The sequence below is a fragment of the Phalangium opilio genome, unplaced genomic scaffold (assembly GCF_054372755.1).
Source record: "Phalangium opilio isolate 3A_F unplaced genomic scaffold, DU_Popi_V2 ptg000391l_1, whole genome shotgun sequence".
Classification (NCBI taxonomy): Eukaryota; Metazoa; Arthropoda; class Arachnida; order Opiliones; family Phalangiidae; genus Phalangium; species Phalangium opilio.
In genome coordinates, this window is record NW_028324235.1 from 1,349,408 (window position 1) to 1,373,731 (window position 24,324).

General features: G+C 37.6%; 1 protein-coding gene across 1 annotated transcript; it reads right to left on the reverse strand.

The window, feature by feature from the left end:
- Positions 1-1,210: 1,210 nt before the first annotated feature.
- LOC149594062 (uncharacterized) lies at positions 1,211-3,306 on the reverse strand. The gene is made up of 4 exons (XM_089861604.1): positions 2,949-3,306; positions 2,174-2,885; positions 1,815-2,104; positions 1,211-1,723 (listed from the first exon to the last, which is right to left on the reverse strand). Exons 1-4 carry the CDS (start codon positions 3,304-3,306, stop codon positions 1,260-1,262), a joined length of 1,824 nt encoding a protein of 607 aa, XP_089717730.1. The 3' UTR covers positions 1,211-1,259.
- Positions 3,307-24,324: the final 21,018 nt, after the last annotated feature.

Consider the following 24,324-nt stretch of genomic DNA (forward strand, 5'->3'; position numbering starts at 1 on the left):
GAATGAGTTTTTCTCCGTGACACTACGGTTTCTCATTCAAAATAAAATTCCGTTCTTTCACTCTTACTTCATACAACTTAGACATTTTAAAATATTTTAGAAATATATTCAAAATCCTATAGGCATATTTCAAATTTCAGGTATTATTTTCACCTAATATTCAAATTCATCAATCTCTCTTTATTGATATTTAATTCGACGTTTCAGGTGTAGGAAATGTGAAAACGGGGTCAGTGTACTAGAATGGTTTCTCTAAGTGTATGCAACTCTAAAAATTCGCGTAAATAATACATTGAATATAAATAATAAATATTCAAAATTAATACTTTTTTCATTTATCTAAATGTAGGCATATTCCAAATTTTAGGAGTTATTTCTACTTAATATACAAATTTAATACTATTTCACTAAATATATGCATACCTCAAATTTTAGGAGTTCAACTTATTATTAAAATTTAATTCTTCCAATTATACGCATGTTTCAAACTTTAGAACGGGGATAGAGAAACTATGATGGAAATAAACGGCCTAAGTCAATAATTCGAAATCATGATAGGTGTTTGCAGGGAACTTCGACGCTGAGTGTTGACATGGGATGATAGTCGGAGTTACAATGTTTGTTTATGTTCGGAAACTTGTAAGTAAATCCCATATCCCCCCCTACCGGTCGAGGACAAGTAAGGATGAACTCAACTTCACCAAAAATAGTAGCCCTGTCATTGGTCGAGGGCTGGAACCCCTCGCATAAAAATCCTATAAATACCCACATCTATAAGATATTTTTAATAAAGTTTCTTTAATTAAATTGTATGCTTTCCTTTAAATCGCGCGCGAACTTATTCCTACACGCGGGAAAATTTAAACTCGCGCACGCGGCTGGACCCCCGCGCTACACCTTAAGCTGAAAAAAAAATGTTTGCCTTAGTTGTATGAAATAAGAGGGAGGAAATTTGTATTTAAAAAATTTTATTTTGAATGAGAAACCGTAGTGTCACGGAGTAAAACTCATTCGAGAAAAAACAACTTAAAACTGTACAAATATACTTTTGAATCCTAAAATATATACATTAAATTATTGAAACTTATAAACTATACATTAAACTATGAAATTTTTAAAGGAAAAGGGTTGGGCGTGGACCGATTCGGCCACTTCGCACCAAAAGGGTATGGGAGGGGGGCGTGGACCGGTTCGGCCACTTCGCCCCCAGGAGGGTATGGGAGGGGATAGGCTTACAGAAAGTAATTATACATTTGAAATTATTCCTTAATTTTAAAGTGACCATGCGCGTATGTTGACACTCCATCGATGATGAATCTCTTATCATCGCAAGGGTTAAGAGCGAGTTTCTTCTGGGTGATGGAAAATAGTTCGTGTTTGACACTGACTATCCTCTTCATCTCCTCAGTGGTGAGTTTACGTTGAAGCAGGCATTCCTTGTATTGGGCGTGACGTATCTTCTTTTTGACGACGCGACGACAGATTCCCTTCGCCGTCTTCTTTTCACCTTTTGCCGACAAGATGCTGTACATTTTCGGCCGCAAGCCGCAGAACTCCTGAATCTGGACGCTGTTGAGTTCGTCCTTGAACTTTCCAAGGGCCTTCTTGTTTTCCTCGCTGAAGAGAGGATGTTCCTTGGGGTAGGCGGAAAAGTCGAACATCTCCTTCATCTGGGCAAAGTCCCGGGGCAAATCGTCGGTGAAAATCTGATAGGTCAGGCTGTCTGCAATTATACGTAAAAACATTTAATTAGTTTTTTAAATTGAAAGTAGAAAAAAGGATTTAAATCTAGTAAACGTTTTAAAAAATCATACCTGTGTCGGTAAAAAGAAGTTTGAGGTCGTCGCCATATTTTGCCTTCATAGTGTTGTAATGGAAGTCGTACATGACCAACTTTGAGAGGTCCAAGATGGCGAAACCGGTGTAAATGGGTCGGTCCAACTTGAGGGATTTCTTCAGACGATGAATCCCAACCAGCTCGTTCCTAAAGATGGTGAACCTCTGGAATGTCGGCGAACTGGCCTTCTTGATTGCCATCTCCCGGGTCTGGACAAGATCAAAGTTGATCCTGTTGCGGAGGTTTTCTATCGTCTTACCGAAAACACTGTTAATAGATAAAAATTTTGATTAATTTACGTGTGAAATAATAACTTCGCGTAGCGTAGATGCGTACCTATTGTTGGCCAACTTGAAAAAATCTTTCTCAAAGTCGTCCACTGCCTGCTTCCTTTTCTCCGTGTTGAACTCGATAAATGGTTTTAACCACGCACCCTGCTCGAATGTGAGTATTCGATGGATTTTCCCCAATTTCATCCCCTTAGCGATGTAAAACTTGAGGTTCCGGTAGTGGAGAACATATTTCTCCCTATTGTAGAGCGTGGGAACTAACTTTGGGAGGCTATCCTGTACGTTAATTTTCAGTTTGTTCAACTGTTCAATCGAATACGGTGAAAGCTCATCCGCGTAAATAACTCTACGTTCGGGTGCTAAAGGTAGACAGTTATGTTCTTCGTGCAAACTTTCCGGGTACTCAAGATCCACCTCCAGGATAAAACCCTGGGGATCATCGTCTGGGTGATTCAAGATAATTTCACGAGAGAAATCTTGACATGGTTGAATCCATCGAAATCCTCTCATCGGCAGGTGATGACAAATTACGGTGCCGTAAAGGTTATTACAGTCTAGGTAGGTAATGTAAGAGCTACGTTCTGCCGGGTTGAATGTTTCGGGGAGATCCTTATTATTGGCTATGGCTAGTCTATGCGTAATTAGAGAAACACCCCCTCTTATACCCTTCTCAATAAAGAGATGCATATCTGGATCCTGGAGTAGTTCCAATTTCACTTGGGTCATGTGAAGGGCGCTTTGCCAAGCGAAACCAGGACCTGTATATGCATGCGCGCAATATAACCCTGCCGTTTATACCAGACTTGCGAATTTAACGTTACAAGCAGCTGCCCGACACTCTACCCTTAAGGTTCCACTCCCCCTAGTGACCAATGCAGGTCCATCAACTTCTACCTTTGTTCCTCCTGTTGTCCCATTCTCGGGACCATCAACCTCTACTTTTGTTCCTCCTGTCGTCCCATTCTCGGGTCCATTAACCTCTACCTTTGTTCCTCCTGTTATCCCATTCTCGGGTCCCTCAACCTCCACCTTTGTTCCTCCTGTTATCCCATTCTCGGGTCCCTCAACCTCCACCTTTATCCCTCCTGGGACGAAGAGGCCGAAACGGTCCACGTCCAACCCTATTCCTTCCCTAGATGAACTGTCCGACGATGAGAATCGTGCCCTGGACGCGTTCATGAACCAAGAGGAGGGTCTCATCAATGGATCTCTACTGGGAACGCCTCCACCTACCGTTTGCGAAAATCAGGATGAACTGTCCGACGATGGAAATCGTGCCCTAAACGAGTTCATGGACCAGGAGGATGACTTCCCAGCTCTTTCTAGCCAGGAGAACCGCGACATCCATCGCTTTATGGATCAGCAGGAGGGTGGCGGCGGCCAAGAGCAGGAGGAGGAACCCATCGTTGCGTCACCGGAACTTCCCCTTCACGACGAGCTAGAGGAACTGGAAGTACTCGGTAGGGCTATTTTTTGCGCGCGTTTCACACCCGTAGCGACCGAGACAGACGTAGAGCTGTACGTGGGTAGACATAGGGTAGCGATTGAAAATTACCTGCGCAATAAACTGGCTAGAGATAGGGGGATTAAGTGGTATTTAACTGTCAGGGCTCGCTACACCCGTCAGTTAGCCGACACTGACGAGGAAGTAGAAATTTTAATTTATCATAGAACCCAAAACCTTACTATTTTGAACCCCGACGTTATCCCCGGACAGATAGACTTTAGTATTCGGACTCTGAAACGTTTAATGGAGGAGTACGAAGCGCAAGGTAGCGGGTGGGTTCTTGATAAAATTCTCTTCCTGCAAATTAATATCATAACGTACCTCCCGCTTCACGGGGGTACGTACTTTGAAACCCCTTAAAATCTCCTAGCTAAGAGGGCCCTATTAAATGTGCGAAATACAGACAATAAGTGTTTCTTATGGTCAATTTTGGCACATTTACACCCTGTTAACCATGGAAATGCCCCTCATCGTGTAACAAAGTACCTAGAGTATAGTAATGAATTGAACATGGCCGGTATTTTACGTTCCCCGTGGAAGTAAATACCGGTAAATTAGAGAATTTCGAACGGGTGAATAACCTTTCGATTAATGTTTTCGGATACGAGAAAGAGGTCTTCCCCCTTTACGTGAGTTCCAACAGAGTTGAGGAACCACGCCAAGTAGATTTATTGCTATTAACCGAGGGTGAGAAGAATCATTTCTGCATAATCCGAAGCATGAGTCGACTTCTAGCGACGGTGTTCACCGCAAACGGACACACGAACTATTACTGTCGTTATTGCCTCCATCGATTCTCCGGTGTAAACTCGGAGGAAAACTACAAGGACCACATCAAGGAGTGTAGTATACACGGACCCCAGAAGATCGAGATGCCGGTAAAGGATCCTATTCTGGAATTCAAAAACGTCGCATGGCAACAGAAGGTAAACTAAAACTTTGGTTATTTATCAGGGTATTTTAAATAACGCGCCAAAATAGTTTACTGTGGCTAACGTCAGACGGCCCCTATAGCAAGATAAATAAGGCAGACGATAAGATACATGGGAGGGAGAATGTTCTGTTTACATTTTATCTAATATAGTTTTATTTCTATTTTCACAGGTTAAATACGTCATCTATGCCGATTTCGAGTCTATTCTCCGTAAAGTTCACAGATGCGATCCCGATGTCGACCTCTCTTCAACCACGAAAACTTCGCAGCATATCTCCTGTGGGTTTAGTTATGTCATTGTTAGTCACGACGGTACAGTCTCTAAACCAGTTACTTATCGAGGGGTAGATGCCACGGAAAAGTTTTTAGAAAACCTTTTGCGTGAAGACGCGATTATTCAGCGTAAGATTAAAGATAACGCCCCCATGAATCTATCAGACTTAGATAAGGCGCAATTCGCCTCGGCCCAATCTTGTTACTTATGTAACAAGCCTTTCACTGTAAATGACTGTAAAGTTCGTGACCACGACTACACTAACGGAACCTAAAGGGGAGCTGCCCATAATTCGTGCAACCTGAAACTGAAGACCCGGAATTTCGTTCCGGTCTTCATGCATAACTTATCCCGTTACGACGCTCATCTTATTATGGACAAAATTGGATTGGTCAAAGATCACAAGATTACGTGTATCCCCACGAATTCTGAAACGTACATTTCGTTTTCTCTGGGTAATTTACGATTCTTAGACTCAATTAGGTTCATGCCGGCATCGCTAGAGACACTCGTATCGAATTTGGCTCGAGGAGGAGCCGATAAGTTCAAGTGTTTAAACTCTGCGTTCAGCGCTGACGAAGTACCGCATCTGCTGAGGAAACAGGTTTACCCCTATGACTACTTCGACTGCGAGACTAAATTCGACGAGACCGAGCTGCCATCCAAGGATGCCTTTTTCAATTCCTTAACTGACGAAGAGGTTAGTGAGGAAGATTATTCTCAAGCTCAAAAGGTTTGGAAAAATTCCAACTCACTAACCTCGGTGATTACCATGATTTATACGTTAAGACCGACGTTCTGCTCCTAGCGGATGTTTTTGAAAGTTTCAGGGCTATGTGTCTAGAATATTACAAGTTAGATTGCGCGCATGCATATACAGGTCCTGGTTTCGCTTGGCAAAGCGCCCTTCACCTGACCCAAGTGAAATTGGAACTACTCCAGGATTCAGATATGCATCTCTTTATTGAGAAGGGTATAAGAGGGGGTGTTTCTCTAATTACGCATAGACTAGCCATAGCCAATAATAAGGATCACCCCGAAACATTCAACCCGGCAGAACGTAGCTCTTACAATACCTACCTAGACTGTAATAACCTTTACGGCACTGTAATGTGTCATCACCTGCCGATGAGAGGATTTCGATGGATTCAACCATGTCAAGATATCACTCGTGAAATTATCTTGAATCACCCAGACGATGATCCCCAGGGTTTTATCCTGGAGGTGGATCTTGGGTACCCGGAAAGTTTGCACGAAGAACATAACTGTCTACCCTTAGCACCCGAACGTAGAGTTATTAATGCGGATGAGCTTTCACCGTATTCGATTGAACAGTTGAACAAACTGAAAATTAACGTACAGGATAGCCTCCCAAAGTTAGTTCCCACGCTCTACAATAGGGAGAAATATGTTCTCCACTACCGGAACCTCAAGTTTTACATCGCTAAGGGGATGAAATTGGGGAAAATCCATCGAATACTCACATTCGAGCGGGGTGCGTGGTTAAAACCATTTAACGAGTTCAACACGGAGAAAAGGAAGCACGCAGTGAACGACTCTCTTAAGTACTAGTAGGGACAATGAAATTCGTATCCCCCGTAGTAGAAGGTGCGAAATTTACATTTCTCCTCATTGCGAGGATGGCAACTGCCTAACTGGCAAATATTTGGGTTGGGCATTCCGTACATTTTGTGGGGTGAGAGATGTACATAATGTGCATAGATCGAATCCCCCTCGAATTCTTTCAATTTGAAATAATGAGTCCTATTATTTATGATACATGGAAACTGTCTAGCAAACATGTCGATTAATGTCCCTGGTGGGAGTTGGACGGAGAAAGTTAGTAACTTGTACAACGCTAAGTGCTTCAAACCTAAATTTATGTAAGGGGCATTAATGTATTGCAATGTGTAATATTCGCCACACTCATATAAATTAAAGACTTCATTCGGTATGGGGTTTATTACTAAATCTCCCGCTTCTGAATCTATGGTACGTTCGGCTCTCCCGTAATCCTTATCCTGTCCGATGGTTTCGAATTTCCTAATTCTTCTTAAGTTCTTTCGTCTTACGACAGATTCTACAATAATGGGGTAATTCTTTCTCGGATCCACATTACACCGATTAGAGTTGGAAAGCCCGTTCTGTGTATTACTGGTTTCAAAGGATGTTAAAGGTTCAACCCTGTTGTGGTAGAAAACCATATCCATAAATAAGGGCGAAATCAACTAGCATAAATATATGAAAATAATTATACTTACATTTTTCGAATCTGGATCGGTACTTCAAGGAAGGATGTAGAATGCCTTATCTTTAAACCGTCCTCGTCTTTTATACTTTAATGTCACGTGACTTTCTGACCATGTAAACATGTCACTCTTTTAGACCAATCATGTTCTTATAGTGAACATGGCGTTTAAACCGTGTGTTTATAGAACATAATTACAGTGTTAATTACGATAACGGTTCTACCGTCATATGCGTTTGAACCAATATATCCGAAAGGTAATATGACGCATAAGCCTAACATTGACGCCATGTTTGATTCACTGACATCAGATACGTCATGTACGTTTCACTGACGTCACAACAAGATTGTGAGAAAAATGTTTGATTCACTGACGCCATAAGAAGAAAAAATGCTGTGGGCGCCATGTTTGATTCATTGACGCCATATTTACTGGTGGCAGATCATGTGGCAGATCTGCCACACTGACGCCATGTCCCCAATTCGGTACTTTCTATCTACTAATATACGCAGCTTAAGAAAACATTTTGATGAACTAAGCATTTTTTTGGAATCTTTCCCTATTCTACAGGGCCGGTAGGCCCTTGTAGATATGACATGACACTCTTCCGTAATGTTAAAGAAAAAGTCACACCTTTTAGGGTTAGCGTCCCATAGAAAAAGCATTAAAAGGAAATTGAGACAGACCATACGGAAAAACTATAGCGAAGTTAGTCTTAGGAATGCTTCTAAATTAACAAACATTTCTTAAATGAGAAACTTACCTGTTTCGATTTTTAATTAATGAATTCTAATTTTTGTAATTTAACAAATTAAGATAGTACGTCAAAAAATTACTTTTGGGTCAGAAGTCAGCCTAACCTCCTAGCGCGTTTAAACTTATTTCCCCATTTTCGTTCTCATTGATAACTAGAACGGCCTAGCTTTTTGCGTGCTAACAAGTTACGTTGATAAATTTCAAACGTTTGCTTTTATGTGGAAAATTCCTAATTTCATAGCAGACGACAGTAAGGCAACTAAAATTAATTACTTTGGTATTTCATCCGAGCTTGAACACCTTTATTTGGATTTGCTAATTATCTATAACACCCTTAAGAACAAATACTTTGTTATCAGGTCGAATTTTCATCTAAAAATTAATTCAGGTAAATAATTACAGTTAATAGAGGTTTTTATATCTTTTGAAGGAAGTTTTTCGACGTTCTTTACGGCCAAGGCTTAAGTTGTATTTTAGTTAGTCTATGAAATTATAGTCTTTATAGTGTCTGTCCTCTTCAAAGATTATTAAAAAGGCTTATTTCCAGCTCTCATTTGTTGTGGAATTATTTATATAGTCTGCTCCGTTTTATGCTAGAAACATTTCCTAACCAGGCTAACCCCAGTTTTTTTTACTGTATTTACCATGTGCGCTTCCAATTTGAAGTAAAAAATGGCATATTTATTCAAATTATTAAGGTGTTGAAATAAAGATAGTGCTTTTCACCCTTTGAAAAGATCGAGAACTTCAAAATACTACTGGAAAGATGACAAAAAGTTCAATGTGTTTTCCTTACGGCAGTTTTAAGAGTCGTCGTGTTTACGTTAGCGCAGTTAATTCAACATTCTCATTTGAGGTATACAAGGTTTCATTATTTGTTAATCTCACTGAAATGTTACTAATTGTGAAGGTGTGTGATGTAATTCCTGAAACTCAACCAACGTAGAGGACCAGATCATTCGTTAAAACAATTTCTATACTATTGAACGTCGAGGGCAGTGTGGGAAATAGCACACGTCCACTGGTCCAAAACCAGTTTATTAATTGCTTGGACTAGTTTTTAATTGAAACAATTCATAATTAAGTTTTTTGATGGGAATTGAGGCGGGACCAGTTTAAAAATTCAAGCTTCCTTCCAATTTCTACTCTTAACGTTTCTCTTTCAAACACAATAAACCGCATCACTCTAGAGTTTAGACCCAAATGAAGGGCTTGCCAAGTGGTACCAGGTTTTGGTTGTGGTATTAAGTTAGATTTAAAACTACGCGGCAGTCGGCAGTCTCGGCACGATTGGAATTTTAAGTCTCGCAGAGTCAATTTAGTCCAACCTACCCTTTATGGTTAAACTACCTTGAACCTTCTCGCAAGTGGGCTAGCGCCTATATATATCAACAAAAAAATTTTACAATGGGACCAGTAGAAAGACTATTAAGGTAAGGGGCTTAGGACCAGTTTATTTTTTATAGACGTTAGGGGTCACTAGTCCTGAGGACCAGTTTATAAAAACCACTTATTTCTAAGCCTTAACAATACAGACCTTGTATTTCTAATGGGACCGGCAATACCGCAACGCTGAGCCGAAAAACCAGGATGGTAATTGGTTGGACCTATCGGGAGAGGACATCGGAGCACCAAAAACATACCGCGGTGTCACGTGTCGAAAGTGAAAGCAACCTTCACCACTATAACCCCATGACCCGCTCAATCTGGCAATCTTTGAAAACTGTGAGGTACTTCCGGTCCCTTTTGATATACAGGGTCTTCAGTGTAGCAGCTAAGTAGTAGAACTATAGTAGTTAGTTTCTTTTCCTAGCAAAATGCCAACCTATTCAAACCAGGACAAATTGGACATGATGTTTATTTAAGGTGAATGTCGCAGTAACGTTCAACTAAAGGCAGTATTTTATGCCGAACTGTTTCCACACCGACAACATCCGGTGCGAAGCACCTTTGCCGACATTGGCGAGCACCTTCGTGATTTCGGTAGTGCAAGATCGTGAATGTAGAAGAGACAGTATAGTCTGTAATGAGGATAGAGATTTTGACATCGTAGCACGTTTTGAAGCCAATTCATACTAATAGTAGAGCGGTGGAACAAGAAGTTGCACTAAGCCATTCTACTGTTTGTGCCATTTTACAATGACATCACTACCGGCATTATCATACCCCCTACATCATGCCTTAATGGACGAGGATTACCCAAGACGGCAATACCATTAGTCTTACCAGGCGTCATGAGCTTACTGCTTGCAAATGTATTGCAAGACATGGACAGTCGTCTGGAAGAGTGCCTTAAAGGGATAGGTTCAATGTTTTCCGACTAGTACAAGATGAGGGCAGTTTTAGGTAAAAAAATGTGCCTAAAATTATGAGTGCCAAGAAAAAAAAAGAATTAAACCATTTAAAATTAAAAAAAGTACGTTAGATATTTTGAAATTCAAACTAGCCGCGACATACCGCCCAACTTGTTTTTCACACTATGACGTTGCAAATGTCTCTTGATTCATTGGTTGTTTGGAAATAGGAGAATGAAGGGAGCTCTAGACCACCAGCTTTTCACTTTCACTATCACTGGGGAAGCGGCGCATATTTGAGGAGACCTTTGTAAACATAATTCTGATTTTTCATGTTTATTATCCTTTGTTCTCTTAACTCTCGGTTACGTTGTAGAGTAAGGATGATAGAGATTTGACAGGTAATGTCCAAAACACCACATTTTTGCGATATTTTGGCAAAGGCTTAGCTTCCATGTATAATAATGGTATGGCCATATTTTAGCCTAATGGCTCTAATCTAAGCTTTAACATATTTTTAATTGTAAATGAACATAGTAAAACTATTACTATGAACACAAAAATTACAGTGAAACTATTTACCTTCCTTTATAACTTTCAAAGCATCCCCGTATCGAAATGAGTTATATTAATTTGGCGAAAATGCAGAATAGTATGAAAACTACTTTTAGGAGTAAATCTACTGTACCTCCGAGCGAGAGGAAAGTCGCGGGAGTAATTTAGTTTTTTCGCTCGTGTTTTTGCAAACGCCTGTAGAGGGAGCAGTGATCGGAGCGGCCCCGAAAACTAATACTTTTAAAAATTAATTAAAAATAGTTAAGTTATTAAAACTATCAATATCTATATATTTTTGAAAACGTAATTTTAGGTTCTATCTGATTTAAAAAATGAAAGCTTTTCATTGGTAGTCAATAGATCGATTCTATCCCTTTAACCACAATTCTAGAAACGTCGAATATTTTCGTTGATGTGTTTACCAAACAGTTAAGAATTAAGTTTTAATTTGAGGCCCACGTTTTAAGACCAATCGTAGGACTGTGCTTTAAAATATTTTGTTGTATTCAGGCATATTATCCAGTATTCTTTTTGTAACTTGTCACTAGCATATAATAATCATGAATTCCAGACATTTATTTACACGCTGTATAATTTAGTATGACATCAGCCGTTGGCAGTATTGGGGGTTGTACATAAAGGAAGGTCTTGGTCTGATCTCGACCACACTGTATATGTATACAGTGTACGAAACAAATAAACATTTTTATTCTATATTTTAAATATTGTGATTTTTAAACTTTTTCTTAAATAAAGTACATATTATATGCTTATCGAAATCTATGTTTTTTATATTTTTTATTTAAGTTATATGTAATTAACTTCTTCAACCCAAAATGTATGACGGTAAAGCAAAAATAAAATTATTCAAATTTTAATTACAATAAGACTGAAGAGACAGGTATTATAAAAAAACGTCTTGGTTTGGACCAAGGCCGAAAAAACAAACGATATGTGTGAGGTTTATCATTCGACTGAAGTTCAGATTTTGCAATTGTTTTAGTTATTTTTATCCATTTAATCCTTAATCAATATTAAATTCAATCAACTGATTTTACTGTTAATCGATCCATTCCCTCTAAATTAATTGAAAAAATTACATATCTACGCTTTTTCAAGAACAATTACATTTTCCGAAAACATTTCATCATGAAATTAATTATTTTGAAGGGATTTCGTGTCGTTGATCACTAACTTGTAAGCACCTTGACGGACATAGTTTTAATTGTTGCTGGCTTAACAAATTTTCAAGTTTGCACCAAAAAAGTTTAAATCTGTAGTAAGTTTCTGAGAAGACTGATGTTAGAGAAAATATGATAAAGAACTTTTTTTCTCAAACTAATATATAAACTAATGTCGTCTTCTTAAGACAAAGAAACAATCTTTATCCTGTGTGGTTTCGTTTAGTAGGTGGCTCTCAGGAAAAAGATGATATCGGTTTAAATATAACCAGCAGTAAGATAAGGGACTAGAATTAAAGTGCCCTAGCATTGGTAATAGAGCCTAGCACTAGTGAACAAATTTGACGATTTTATGCCGCTTCCATCGCCAAGTGAAGAATTTGGTTACCTCGATACTTCTAGTCCCTTATCTTACTTCTGATATAACCAAAGGTAAGGGTAAAGATTACATTTCATGCGGAAATAATATGGGTATACACATTATTCATTACCAGTTATGCGAAGAAGGTCACACTTTACTCCGACCCCCTTCCTCTATTTTCCCAATATAAACAATTTTGGGTTCAAGTGTATTGGTCATCTGAGCCGTCGGAACACACTCAATACCATATAGTTCGAAACCTTTTCACATTAGTGACTCTCCGGACTTGCCCGCCAACCTTAATAACCTAAAACTATAAAACATTCGTTTACATGAATGATTATGGTTGTGGCTTGTCACCCGCTAGCGCCTGAAGGACCAATCACTCAGTGTAATTTGTGTACATTTGTAAGTGAGAAGACCATTTTAGAAATTACATACAGAGAAACTAAAACATAAGGGTGATACCGCCATTGGGGTCTTCTCTCTCTCTCTCTCTCGCTTAGAAGCACCGCTATATGCAGAGCGAGTTGACTAGCCTCCTGCCTCTTTAAACTTTGGCACCGTCTGGCGGTGACCCTTGGTGCGAGGGAGAATACCCCAATGGTGGCCTCGTCCCTGAGTGTTTTTCGAAATGGTCTTTAAGCGTGCTAAAATGATTACGCGTAATATGTAACCGGTGTACAAGTAGCGCCAACAATGTAGAAAGGGGTGGAGACGTTTCAAATGAAGACTGAATTGTGACCAAGAAATTCTAAAGCACGGAGAGGGAAATTGCAGTGCAATCTTTTCTTCGTAGAGGCGACAATAGAGATGTAGCATTTCGATTAACGAAATTAAATGTATAAATTCGTGCAACACCCTTGTTTGGCATCCACTATTAAATATTTACATTTTCCTTTCGAATTATGTCAAAGCTCAACACGTACTCTCTTCAAAATAATTAATTTCATGATAAAATGTTTTCGGAAAATGTAATTGTTCTTCAAAAAGCGTAGATATGTAATTTTTTCAATTAATTTAGAGGGAATGGATCGATTAACAGTAAAATCAGTTGATTGAATTTAATATTGATTAAGGATTAAATGGATAAAAATAACTAAAACAATTGCAATATCTGAAACTTCAGTCGAATGATAAACCTCACACATATCGTTTGTTTTTTCGGCCTTGGTCCAAACCAAGACGTTTTTTTTATAATAGAGTAATGGCACCTACTTGCCTTTGACTTATTAAGCTCTATGGGTAGTTAACATGGAGTGCCACTACTCTATAGTCCTAATGGTAGTTTATTAACCAAATTAATGTAGAACACTTAATTAAATCCTAATGATAAAATTTTTAATAAAGAAGACTTACCCTAATAATTTTTATTCCTGAATGATGCGTTATTATAAATTAACAAAGCTTATAATCATTAAGCCTTGGTTCTTTTCCTTTCCCTTTGGAAAAGATGAGTAAGTGGATGAATAGGGGCTATTTATATCTCACTTTGAAACTGTACGAATAACAATAATAAAACTTAGATCCATGTTTAAAATTGTAACAAAATTTTAACAGCGCTATTTAAAACCACAAAATCTACAGTTAAACCATAGCCCACTCGATCACGCGCGTCACGACGCAAGCTGCTCGCGCTATAGAAGCCCGATCAAAGAATTGAGTTTACATGTATAACCGCGACTTTTGAAAAAAATCCAAGTCTGCGAAAATTAACATTACGTTCTATGGGAGGAGGTCGGTTTTTGGGCCAGATCCTCTGTCCTATTGATCCAAATGACCTGCAATTTTTATGAGACGTGTGTTTTGACGTGTTTTATTATTCTAAAAAGAATTCAAGCTTCTAGAGTGAATAGTTTTTAAAAAAAAAAATATTTTCAAAATCAAAATGATGGGTTCAGTGCTAAGACTGATTAAATCTTTGGATCTACTGGTCCAAATGTCCTGAAATTTTAATGAGAGGTGTGTTACAATCTATTCTATTATACTGAAAAGGATTCAAGCTTCTAGAGTGGATAATTATTTTAATAAAAATTAATTTCCAATGCCAAAATGCTAAATTAAATACGGGCAGAGAAGCAGATGTCGCCAAAAACCTTGTGGTGACGCTCTGAGAGTGACGGCGTCCTTTTCCAAACCATTCGCCATTTTTAAATGTTGTTTTTAGCGCTTCGGGTCTTGATTTACCAAAGAGGTTAGTATTTAGGGACTAAAGCAATTTTTAAAAGCATTTTCTATTAATTTAGGATCATGCCTTCTTGCTGCGTACCTTTCTGCCGCTCTGTGAGCAGTGCAAAAAAAGCAATGTTGTTTTTCACAAGTTTCCTGTTGAACCAGAACTGCGACAACATTGGCTGAAAAACATCTCTCGAAAGGATTTCGAACCAGGCGAGTATGATAGGGTTTGTAGCCTGCATATCAAAGAGAAAAAGTACGTTCCAGGTAAAGTTTAAACTTGATGAACAGTTAATAGAAGATTTAAGATTAGATATGAACGTCATAAAACTTAAAATTCAGGATTGAAAATACGAAAGCTTCTAAAAGGAGTTGTACCTAACATTTTTCATGGATATCCCAGTTATATGGTCCCAAAAGAACCGGCTAAAAGACCTGTTAGAGAAAGATCACTTTCAGAGCCATGCAAGCGGGGACGTTTCTCTGATGAACTAAATCTTTCAATCCAACCATCTACATCTGTTTCAAGTCAAACAGTTTTATCAACACCTGAGCATTCCGATAACCCAAATAATGACGTTTTTATTTCAGAACCTTCAGCATCAGAGGTATCAGTATCTGCAGGGGATACTGATAAAATAATTAATGCTTTAAAATGTAAAGTTTATCGGTAAAATAAGAAGTTGCAAGATCTTCAAGAAAAACTGACAAATGCTAAAACAAAGATTCGGGACTACGATGAAGCGCCACACCAGAGGCTTGAGAATGTCTTGGAATAGCAGTGGATGGCTGCTAACAAGCTATCTTCTTGTTGGACCTCCTTCACAACTACGGGAAAAATAGACCATCGTGGAGTCCTGAAGTTGTTCGTCACTGTGCACTCTGGAATTTTGCCTCTCCAAAAGGTTACACTTTTCCAATAAAATCTGGATTTTTGAATCTTCCATCTAAGAGGACTCTCAAAAGATACACCGGTAATATTGATGGTAAAACTGGATGCATATTTCTAGTTAAAGAGCGCCTTAAAGCTGAAGCTAGTCGCTTGGAACCCCAAGAAAGATATGTTTCTCTAATATGTGACGAAATGGCAATAAATCCAAAATTAATTTATGACAAAAAAATTGACCGAGTTTTTGGTTTGAAAGACACAAACAAGCACATTGAAAAGCTGTCAGCGGCTGGTGACGAAAGTAATTGTGAGTCGACTTTGACTAAAGAACCAGTTTTTGCCAACCAGTTGCTGTGTTTTGTGATCAATGGACTCTGAACTTCCTATACCACCCCAGTGGCTTACTTTTTTTCCAAACAAACTACAGGAGAAGATCTTCATGCAATTACATTTTCCGTAATCCAGGATGTTGAGGCTTGTGGATTTTTTCACGTGAGACTCGTTACTGACAACGCTAAGACCAACGTGGCAATGATGCGACGATTTGGTAACGGTCCTCGAACTACATTAATTTCCTCAGTTTCACACCCATGCGACCCCGAGAGGAAGCTATTCTTAAGCTTTGATCCCAGTCACGCCGTCAAAAATATCAAAACCCAACTTTTGGACAAAGAAAGTAAAGATGGATCACATGAAATCTCTGGTAAGTATATTAAGTTTTTGTATGAGCTCCAGAAAGACGAAATAGTTAAGCCTGTCAGATTCTTAAGTCGAAAGCATGTTTATCCATCAAACCTTGAAAAAATGAATGTGCGTAGAGCAGTTGATATCTTTTCAACCCCTGTCATTGCTGCGATTGAATACCTACAATCGCATAGTAACACTCATTCTCTGGCTTTTAAGTTCAGAACAGCAGGCGCTACAGTAAAATACATGAAAATTATCCAAAAATGGTATGATTTGCACAACATCTGCAACAAAAAGCATGCATTCCAGTCTAGGAATGAAAACAAGATCCCTTTCTCTATTGACGATGAGCGTCTTGGGTGGTTGAAAACGGATTTTCTTGACTATTTGGAAAATTTACAGTTCGAGAAACAACCGTACATCCTAACCACTGAGACGTATGAGGCAGTCAGGATCACCACTGAGTCCACAGTTGCATGTGTTGGTTATCTGCTCGAAGAAGGGTTCCACCGTGTGTTAACAACGAAATTGTTGAGTGATAATGTAAAACTTTTTTTTCCAAGCTTCGTTCATCATCAGGAGGAAATGATATGCTAGATGCTCGAGCCACTACTTTCGCCATAGTGAACATTTTGAAGAAGGGAAGGATCATTGCTTCAAGTTGTTCAATCAGCTATGCCAATGTTCCAGCGGATGACTTCCCAGAACTTCCAGCGCTTCCTGAAATTGATGATGAAGACCCTGATGAGCACAATTCCACGTCTTTAGTTCCAGTGCTTCCTGCTCATGTCCTGTCTATACTAGACGCTCTCTCTGAAGTTCCACCACCTGAAAGAGCTACCCTGAAATTAGCTAGTATGGCGGTATTAGCTGGCTATGTACTGAGGTTAATGGAAGAAAGACAATTTTGTGGTTTGCGCCAAATGAATTTGTCGATGCCTCGTCAAAATTCCCCTCTTCTAGACCTAATCGCAAATGCTGATCGAGAGGCACTGCGATATCCATGCCAGTCATTTGTGATATTGATATCTGTTGTAGCAAGATTTGTGGAGAAATCCTTTCCTATTTTCCAAAATTCAGCTCACATCTGCTCTAACATAACTACTTATTTACAGCCAAAAATTGAAAATTCACCAATCCTCTTTTGTGAATTTGGAGACGACCATCCTCCATTAATTGCTAAACTAATTTGTGAAAAAATGGTTCCCACGTTAATTGACAACTTCTCAAGAAACATTTCTGCGCGATATGAGAAAATGAAGGAACTTGTTCACAAACCCTTGTCCAGAAAGGTTCAGAAAGTGTGAGTATTTTAATATTTGGGGTTACTGTATTTTCTATTTCATGTATTCATAGCTAACATTAATCTTGATTCATTCCAGTTAAATCCTCTCTATAATTAATATGACAATAGAGAACCCAAAATAGGCTCGGGAACCTAGTCCAAGAGACCCAAAATAGGCTTGGGATCCTACTTAAGAGAAACCCACCCGTGGCTAGTCTTGCATGGCTATCGGGCGTGGCCCCTAGGCGATGGGGTTACCAATTGCGCAGAGCCACCATGGACCAAAGCAAGTTTTATTGTTAATTTCTGAGTGGGTTGTTTTCACCTCGCAGCAAGAGAAGGTTCAGAGTTCGATCCCAGCCAGTGACACTGGGTGAAAACTCAAGGTAGAAATCCTGCTGCGTAGAGTTTGCAAGTTCTTTTCCCAATTGTTAACCGTGTTTCCCTCTGTGGTGTTACCCTGTTTCTTTTCATTTTATTAAGAATGATTTAAAACTATTTCTTCAGTTTTTTACAAACTTCAACAGGTATTATGATACGTTCCACTAATAAATATGTAAAATTTTAAATAAATACTTTAACTTAATAAAGTTTTCTTTCTTCTGAAGTTCCCCAAAACAGGCGTGTTTTGGGCTTATAATTGGTTAATTTTAGGATGTTTGGTGTAATCAGAAGTCCACCTAATTTAATGGACTTCTGGTGTAATGTGTAAGCAATATTTTTAATCTTGAAAAGGGGGTCAAAGTACTTAGGGCTCGGAGTTTTTATAATATAAGCCATTTGAATAATGATGACTATCATGTCATTATACATAATACGATATGCATTAATGGATTGTAACTGAAGTAGACGATGAATTTGTTCATATACAAATATTTATGAACAAACAAAAGAAGTATATATTTATTCAATTTACTGTTGTAATTAGTGATAATTGAAATACTTTATCAGTTTAATTATCGTAACTTTAGACTTGATAACAACCAACAAAATATAAACAAGGCGTATCAACAAATAAATGTCGGTGTTCATTCGTATACAGCGTTTTTTATAGATGAAAGAAAATAATTTCGTCATATACTTTATAATCCATTAAAAAAATTGCAACTTATTACACATCTTTTTAATACTCATAAGAATTTTTTCAACTAATAGAAATTATAAATCAACAATATGTTATATTTTGAAAAATTATCTGCAGACCTCATTGAGAGTTTAAAATCTTCATGTTTTTAAATCCTTCGTTTTGGCTACTCGCTTTTGGTTTCATAACTTAGTTGCGATCCATTTTCGTTTCATTATCCATTGCGATCATGTTGGAGATTCCGCGTACCCGCATCAGTGTTTGGCATCATTTTGATATATTATGTGAAGCAGTCGGCAATAAAATAAAACGTGTTGCGAAATGAGTATATTGTTTCCGAGTAGTAAGTGTTAAATTATTTTTGTTGACTTTAACTTTAACTAAAGAAATTACTAAATAACTAAACTGATTTTGATTATTAACCCTATTTTGTTTTGTGAACTGTAAATGTGTGTCATAACTCTGTACAAAAATTTAATTAGAAATGTTTTGTTTCATATTGAAATACTAACCCTTCAAATAAAAAGTTTTATCAATAGTCTTTCTGGGTTTCTCTTGCCCATGGTTCTATTTCACTTTCACGTGAGTCACGCTTATGGTTTAAAGTAATAATTTTGTTTGTTAAAATCAGTTCATTATTCCACCGAATTACTTCTGATCGACCAACCCTTTAATTTTATTCAAAGGAAAAAAGTTGACTTTTAAGTTCTTTTTCAGTCTCAAATTTTAAAGTAAACTTAGCTCTCCCACTCTTGGGCAACCCTTCGGCCAAATTCCCATTGCACTACGCGGGACAGCTATAAACTTGAATTAAATACAAGCGGGATTAGGTGTCCCTGCCCAAGCATTCTCGGTTTAGTGGCTTTGGTCAAAATGTTTCAAAGTTTCCCAGAATTCAATCAAATACATGTGTCTAGTCCAAGCTTACTTGGTTTAGTTTCTTGTAGAGAGCTGCATTTCAGTTTCAAACCAGTTCCATACCAATTTTGTTTACCAATTCCACCCATATTTTTCATCAGCCTCCCCATCCGTTGCCGATCCGTGGTTTCCAAATACCAACCATTCCCATTCCCAATTAAAAAACGTTATTGCAGTTCCAACCATTAACGAAATGAACAATAGCAGAAAAGCATATTCCTACCAAAGAGTTCGAAAGAATATAACCTTTGAGCGTCTTGGTTTGGCCCAAAATTACCACTGCAATACGGGTTCTTCATCAAGAATTTTAGTAAAAATAAGGAGGATGAACAACTCTAGAAAAATTTAACTTGGCTGAGGGACTCCTGTTCGCCTGTCGCCAAGTTGCATGAGTCACTTCCTCAAAATATCTATTCCGAGAATGAGATGACTAGTAGTGGCACCTATATATAGTGGCTTAGATTGAGAAGTATTTCATGTTTATCAGAATACTGTCAGATACAAATGTACTCCGTCTAGTGTAGCGCCCGGAACCTTTTCGCACTTTAGTTTCGTTAAGTTTACAGTTCCAAAGAACTTGAAGTAGTTACGCCTAATAAGACAATTTTGAAATGAAAATGGAAATGCACTCGTCATTTTTCTCGCACCAAACTTGAAAGATCTTAAGAAAGGTTTTCATTCGCGTTTTAAGTCAATACTTTCTGTACCGGAAAATAAATACCTCGTTAATGAAATTGCGGTTGGTTCTTCATGTATTATAACAGATGTATATAATACTTTTCTTCGACAGAGGTGTACCGCAATGCGGGGTAATTGTAACATGATTCTCTCTCAACATCAGAATATTTGGAGCAAGGTTACTAAACCTAATCACATACGCGATGTATTGTTCACTCATCATTACTTTCTTACGGCTTAACTATTTGAAAAGCCCCGCTTGTGGATTTATGTCCCGCGTCAGGACGAGGTTTTTGAGGTGATTGCTGTGGACTTAGTGTAGGCTTATGGAATTCACTAGATTTATTATTAATAAGTCAAACCTCATTTAAAACATTTAAATTATTTAAAAACATATTTACAAAAAGGTGCATAAATTTTAATAACATAACTCAGCTGACTTGTACATCTCGTACTGCATAAAGCTATTTAACTTTAACCGAATTGACCTGGGAATTACTTAACGCTAGGGAATTTAACTTAAAGGACTCTTGTGCATAGCTCATAAGAATATCCACGTAACTAAAGCTTTATTATTATTGTTGTGGCACCGATATTTACAAGTAAACCTAATTGTGTTTAAATACTTGTCAGTTTCTGAAAGTAGAGTTACCCACCGCGTTTGTAACGTTCGTCCTATGCATACACATCCGTTGACAATCTTTGGATCTCTTGTGAAAGTTTAAAATGTTACTGAGAGGCTATCTCGTTCAAATCATTTTTGATACCAAACACACACGTTATTTCATTAACGTCTTGGTTTAATTTATCATTAAAACACCAGGGAATCAAGCTAAGAGTAATGAAAGCCGTAAAATGACAACCCTTTCGTAGTAAAACACGAGTTTGGTCGCTTACAGCTGTAACGACTGATGTCATCTTGAAGCATATTTTTAAATATTAAACAAAGCCAGATCCTATATAGGCACGGAATTTAATTTAAGCCTCTCATGGATATACGTTAGTAACGGTAACGTTGCTATACATCGTCTGTGAGAGACTACTTTCAGAAATAAAGCTTGTATGAATGGTTATGGAAAAGCGCCAATATGAAGAAATATGTTATCTTTATCAGTTGCCAATATTATACGGGAATAGAAATATCTAGCGCTAATGTTGTATACTAACAATGTCAATTGAATATCCACTAAGGTCTTCTATATACATGTGTTATTGTTTGTAAATAACGTATTCATTAGCATTATTCGTTCCGCTATATTTATAAATAATATATATACATCTCAATATCTATAATTTCAGATAATGTATAACGGAGTCCGAGCCCTTAAAGTACTAAATATATCATTTTGATATTCCAAAATGAAATTAAAATATTCTAAATCTTAACAATTTTTACTTTTTAGGTATAATAATACCTCTCAGGACATTTGGATCACTAGATCCAAAGATATTGTGCATTAAGTACTTAATTTACAATTGTGACATTAGAAATAAATTTTTATTAAAATAATTATCCACTCAAGAAGCTTGAATCCTTTTCCATATAATAGAATAGATTGTAACACACCTCTCATTAAAATTTCAGGACATTTGGACCAGTAGATCCGAAGATTTAATCAGTCTTAGCACTGAACCCATCATTTTGATTTTGAAAATATTTTTTAAAAAAATTATTCACTCTAGAAGCTTGAATTCTTTTTAGAATAATAAAACACGTCAAAACACACGTCTCATTAAAATTTCAGGTCATTTGGATCAATAGGACAGAGGATCTGATCAAAAAACCGACCTCCTCCCATAGAACGTAATGTTAATTTTCGCAGACTTCGAATTTCCCGCCAAGAATCCAAAAGTTGCACTTTTTTGCCTTTTGAAGGGGCTTCTATAGCGCAAGCAGCTTGCGTCGTGACGCGCGTGATCGAGTGGGCTATGGTTAAACTTAAGGAGTATCATTTACAAGTCAAGGATTACGTTTTTGTTTACCGAGCTTCGCCAGCCTTTCACGGCAAACGGGGGAACTCTTGTAACCATCTTAACCCAAAAATCGAATTAAATTTACAATTAATCATTAAATTAATAACGAAATACCTTAAATTAACATTATAAATATATTACTAGCCCTTTAAACTTAAACCTATCCCTTTAAAAAACTGAAAAGAAATTCGTTCGTACAAAAGAAAAGGAACTAGCCCCTCAATGTTGACATCCTATATTACTATATCCATAGTGCAAAATGAAATACCTAGCAACGAAAACTCTTTCCAAGAACCCAGGGAAATGTTACGCTGATTTAGACCCCAAGCAACAAGACCTTGAGTCACTATCCTGGTACGCGGCCCGAGAAACTTCTAGAACATTTTTCTTAACCCTTAAACTGACCAATCCTAATTGGGTCCTAGATTTAAAACTTTTACCTATTCGTTGATAACATGAATCCGCCCGGCTACGTAATGAATATGGTCCACCATTCGCCAAACCGAAGTCAATCAACAAACGTCATTGTCCCAGAAATCCATGCGAGAAACTAGAAGTTATATATACGAAGTCCCTCCTGTCCCACCCTCAGTCGATTCCTGAACTGCTTAACTTAACCCTGTCGGCTCACCCTTAAGAAACCCTTAGAAGTCCGGAGTATTATTTTATATCGGAGATATTTTTTATTCATTTTGATACCTTTATTTTTCATCAATTTGAATCCTTAATTTTTCGGAAGAGAATCGGAAATTTTATTTTATTCATTTTGATACCTTTATTTTTCATCAATTTGAAAACTTATTTTTTCGGAGAAAACTCAGAGACATTTTTTTAACCCCTAAGTTGAAGAAGAGAAGGAGCGCGAGTGCGCGAAATAAATCGAGAAAAAAAAGAATAATATTTAACCCTTAAATCGCGAGAAAAGAAAAAGATCCTGAATTAAAACCCTTAAATCGCGAGAAAAGAAAAAGATCCTGAATTAAAACCCTTAAATCGAGAAGAAGAAAAAAGAACCCTTAACCCTTAAGAAGAATATGGAAGAGGAGCAACTTGTCGTAAGAAATTAAAAAACTTCAAACCATTTTGATAAACTGACTTGAAACATGGATAAAGAACTTAGATTATGGTTGACGGATTGATTCATTTTTCAAAATCTTAACTTTTTATTTTTGAACATTATTTTAGTGCATAACTGCACGATTTGAACCTAAAAAACCCCTAAAATTAAAATTTGAAACTTAAAGGAGACATTCCATAGAGGTTATAAATTGAAAACCCCCTGTTGATTTTTGTTTAATTTTTTATTTTTGACCCTTAAAAAGTGTGTGAAAATTTATGAACAAGATTGAATATTATGTTGAATATAAAAATTTGGATTAGAATCTATTTTGACTCTCAATTGACACATACCCAGGCAGCAAATTCACGTTGACAAAACGATTTCATGTGACATTGTATAAACGTGTGAATTAACGTCTTTTAAACGGTGATCATGTCACCTTAAAACACGGTGTTTACACACGTCTTAAATTTGTCACAAATACATAAAAAATCCCGTTTATTTCGCGTTCTAGAAACGTGGATTTTAAAAGTAGGTAAACGTGTCTAAATCGTGCATTAAGCGGTTCCAAGCTTGTTTATTTTACAGGACACTTACAGTGAATAAGACGTGCTTAATACGGTAATTGGACTTGCTTAATACGGTAATTGGACGTGCTTAATACGGTAATCGGACGTGCTTAATACGGTAATCGGACGTGCTTAATACGGTAATCGGACGCGCTTAATACGGTAATCGGACGCGCTTAATACGGTAATCGGACGCGCTTAATACGGTAATCGGACGTGCTTAATACGGTAATCGGACGTGCTTAATACGGTAATCAAACGTGCGTAATGGGATAATTTAACGTGCGTAATGAGATAATTTAACGTGCGTAATGAGATAATTTAACGTGCGTAATGAGATAATTTAACGTGCGTAATGAGATAATTGAACGTGCGTAATGAGATAATTGAACGTGCGTAATGGGATAATTGAACGTGTGTAATGGGATAATTTAACGTGTGTAATGGGATAATAGAACGTGCGTAGTGAGATAATTGAACGTGCGTAGTGAGATAATTGAACGTGTGTAATGGGATAATTGAACGTGTGTAATGGGATAATTTAACGTGTGTAATGGGATAATAGAACGTGTGTAATGGGATAATTGAACGTGTGTAATGGGATAATTTAACGTGTGTAATGGGATAATAGAACGTGTGTGATGAGCTAATTGAACGTGTGTAATGGGATAATTGAAGGTGTGTAATGGGATAATTGAACGTGTGTAATGGGATAATTGAACGTGTGTAATGGGATAATTGAACGTGTGTAATGGGATAATTGAACG

Coding starts and splice junctions, on each gene's coding strand:
- LOC149594062 (XM_089861604.1), bottom strand. CDS start 3,306: ATGAACGCGTCCAGGGCACGATTCTCATCGTCGGACAGTTCATCTAGG. Junction 2,886..2,948: donor AGAGTGTCGGGCAGCTGCTT/GTAACGTTAAAT, acceptor ATGCATATACAG/GTCCTGGTTTCGCTTGGCAA. Junction 1,724..1,814: donor ACTTCTTTTTACCGACACAG/GTATGATTTTTT, acceptor GTATAATTGCAG/ACAGCCTGACCTATCAGATT.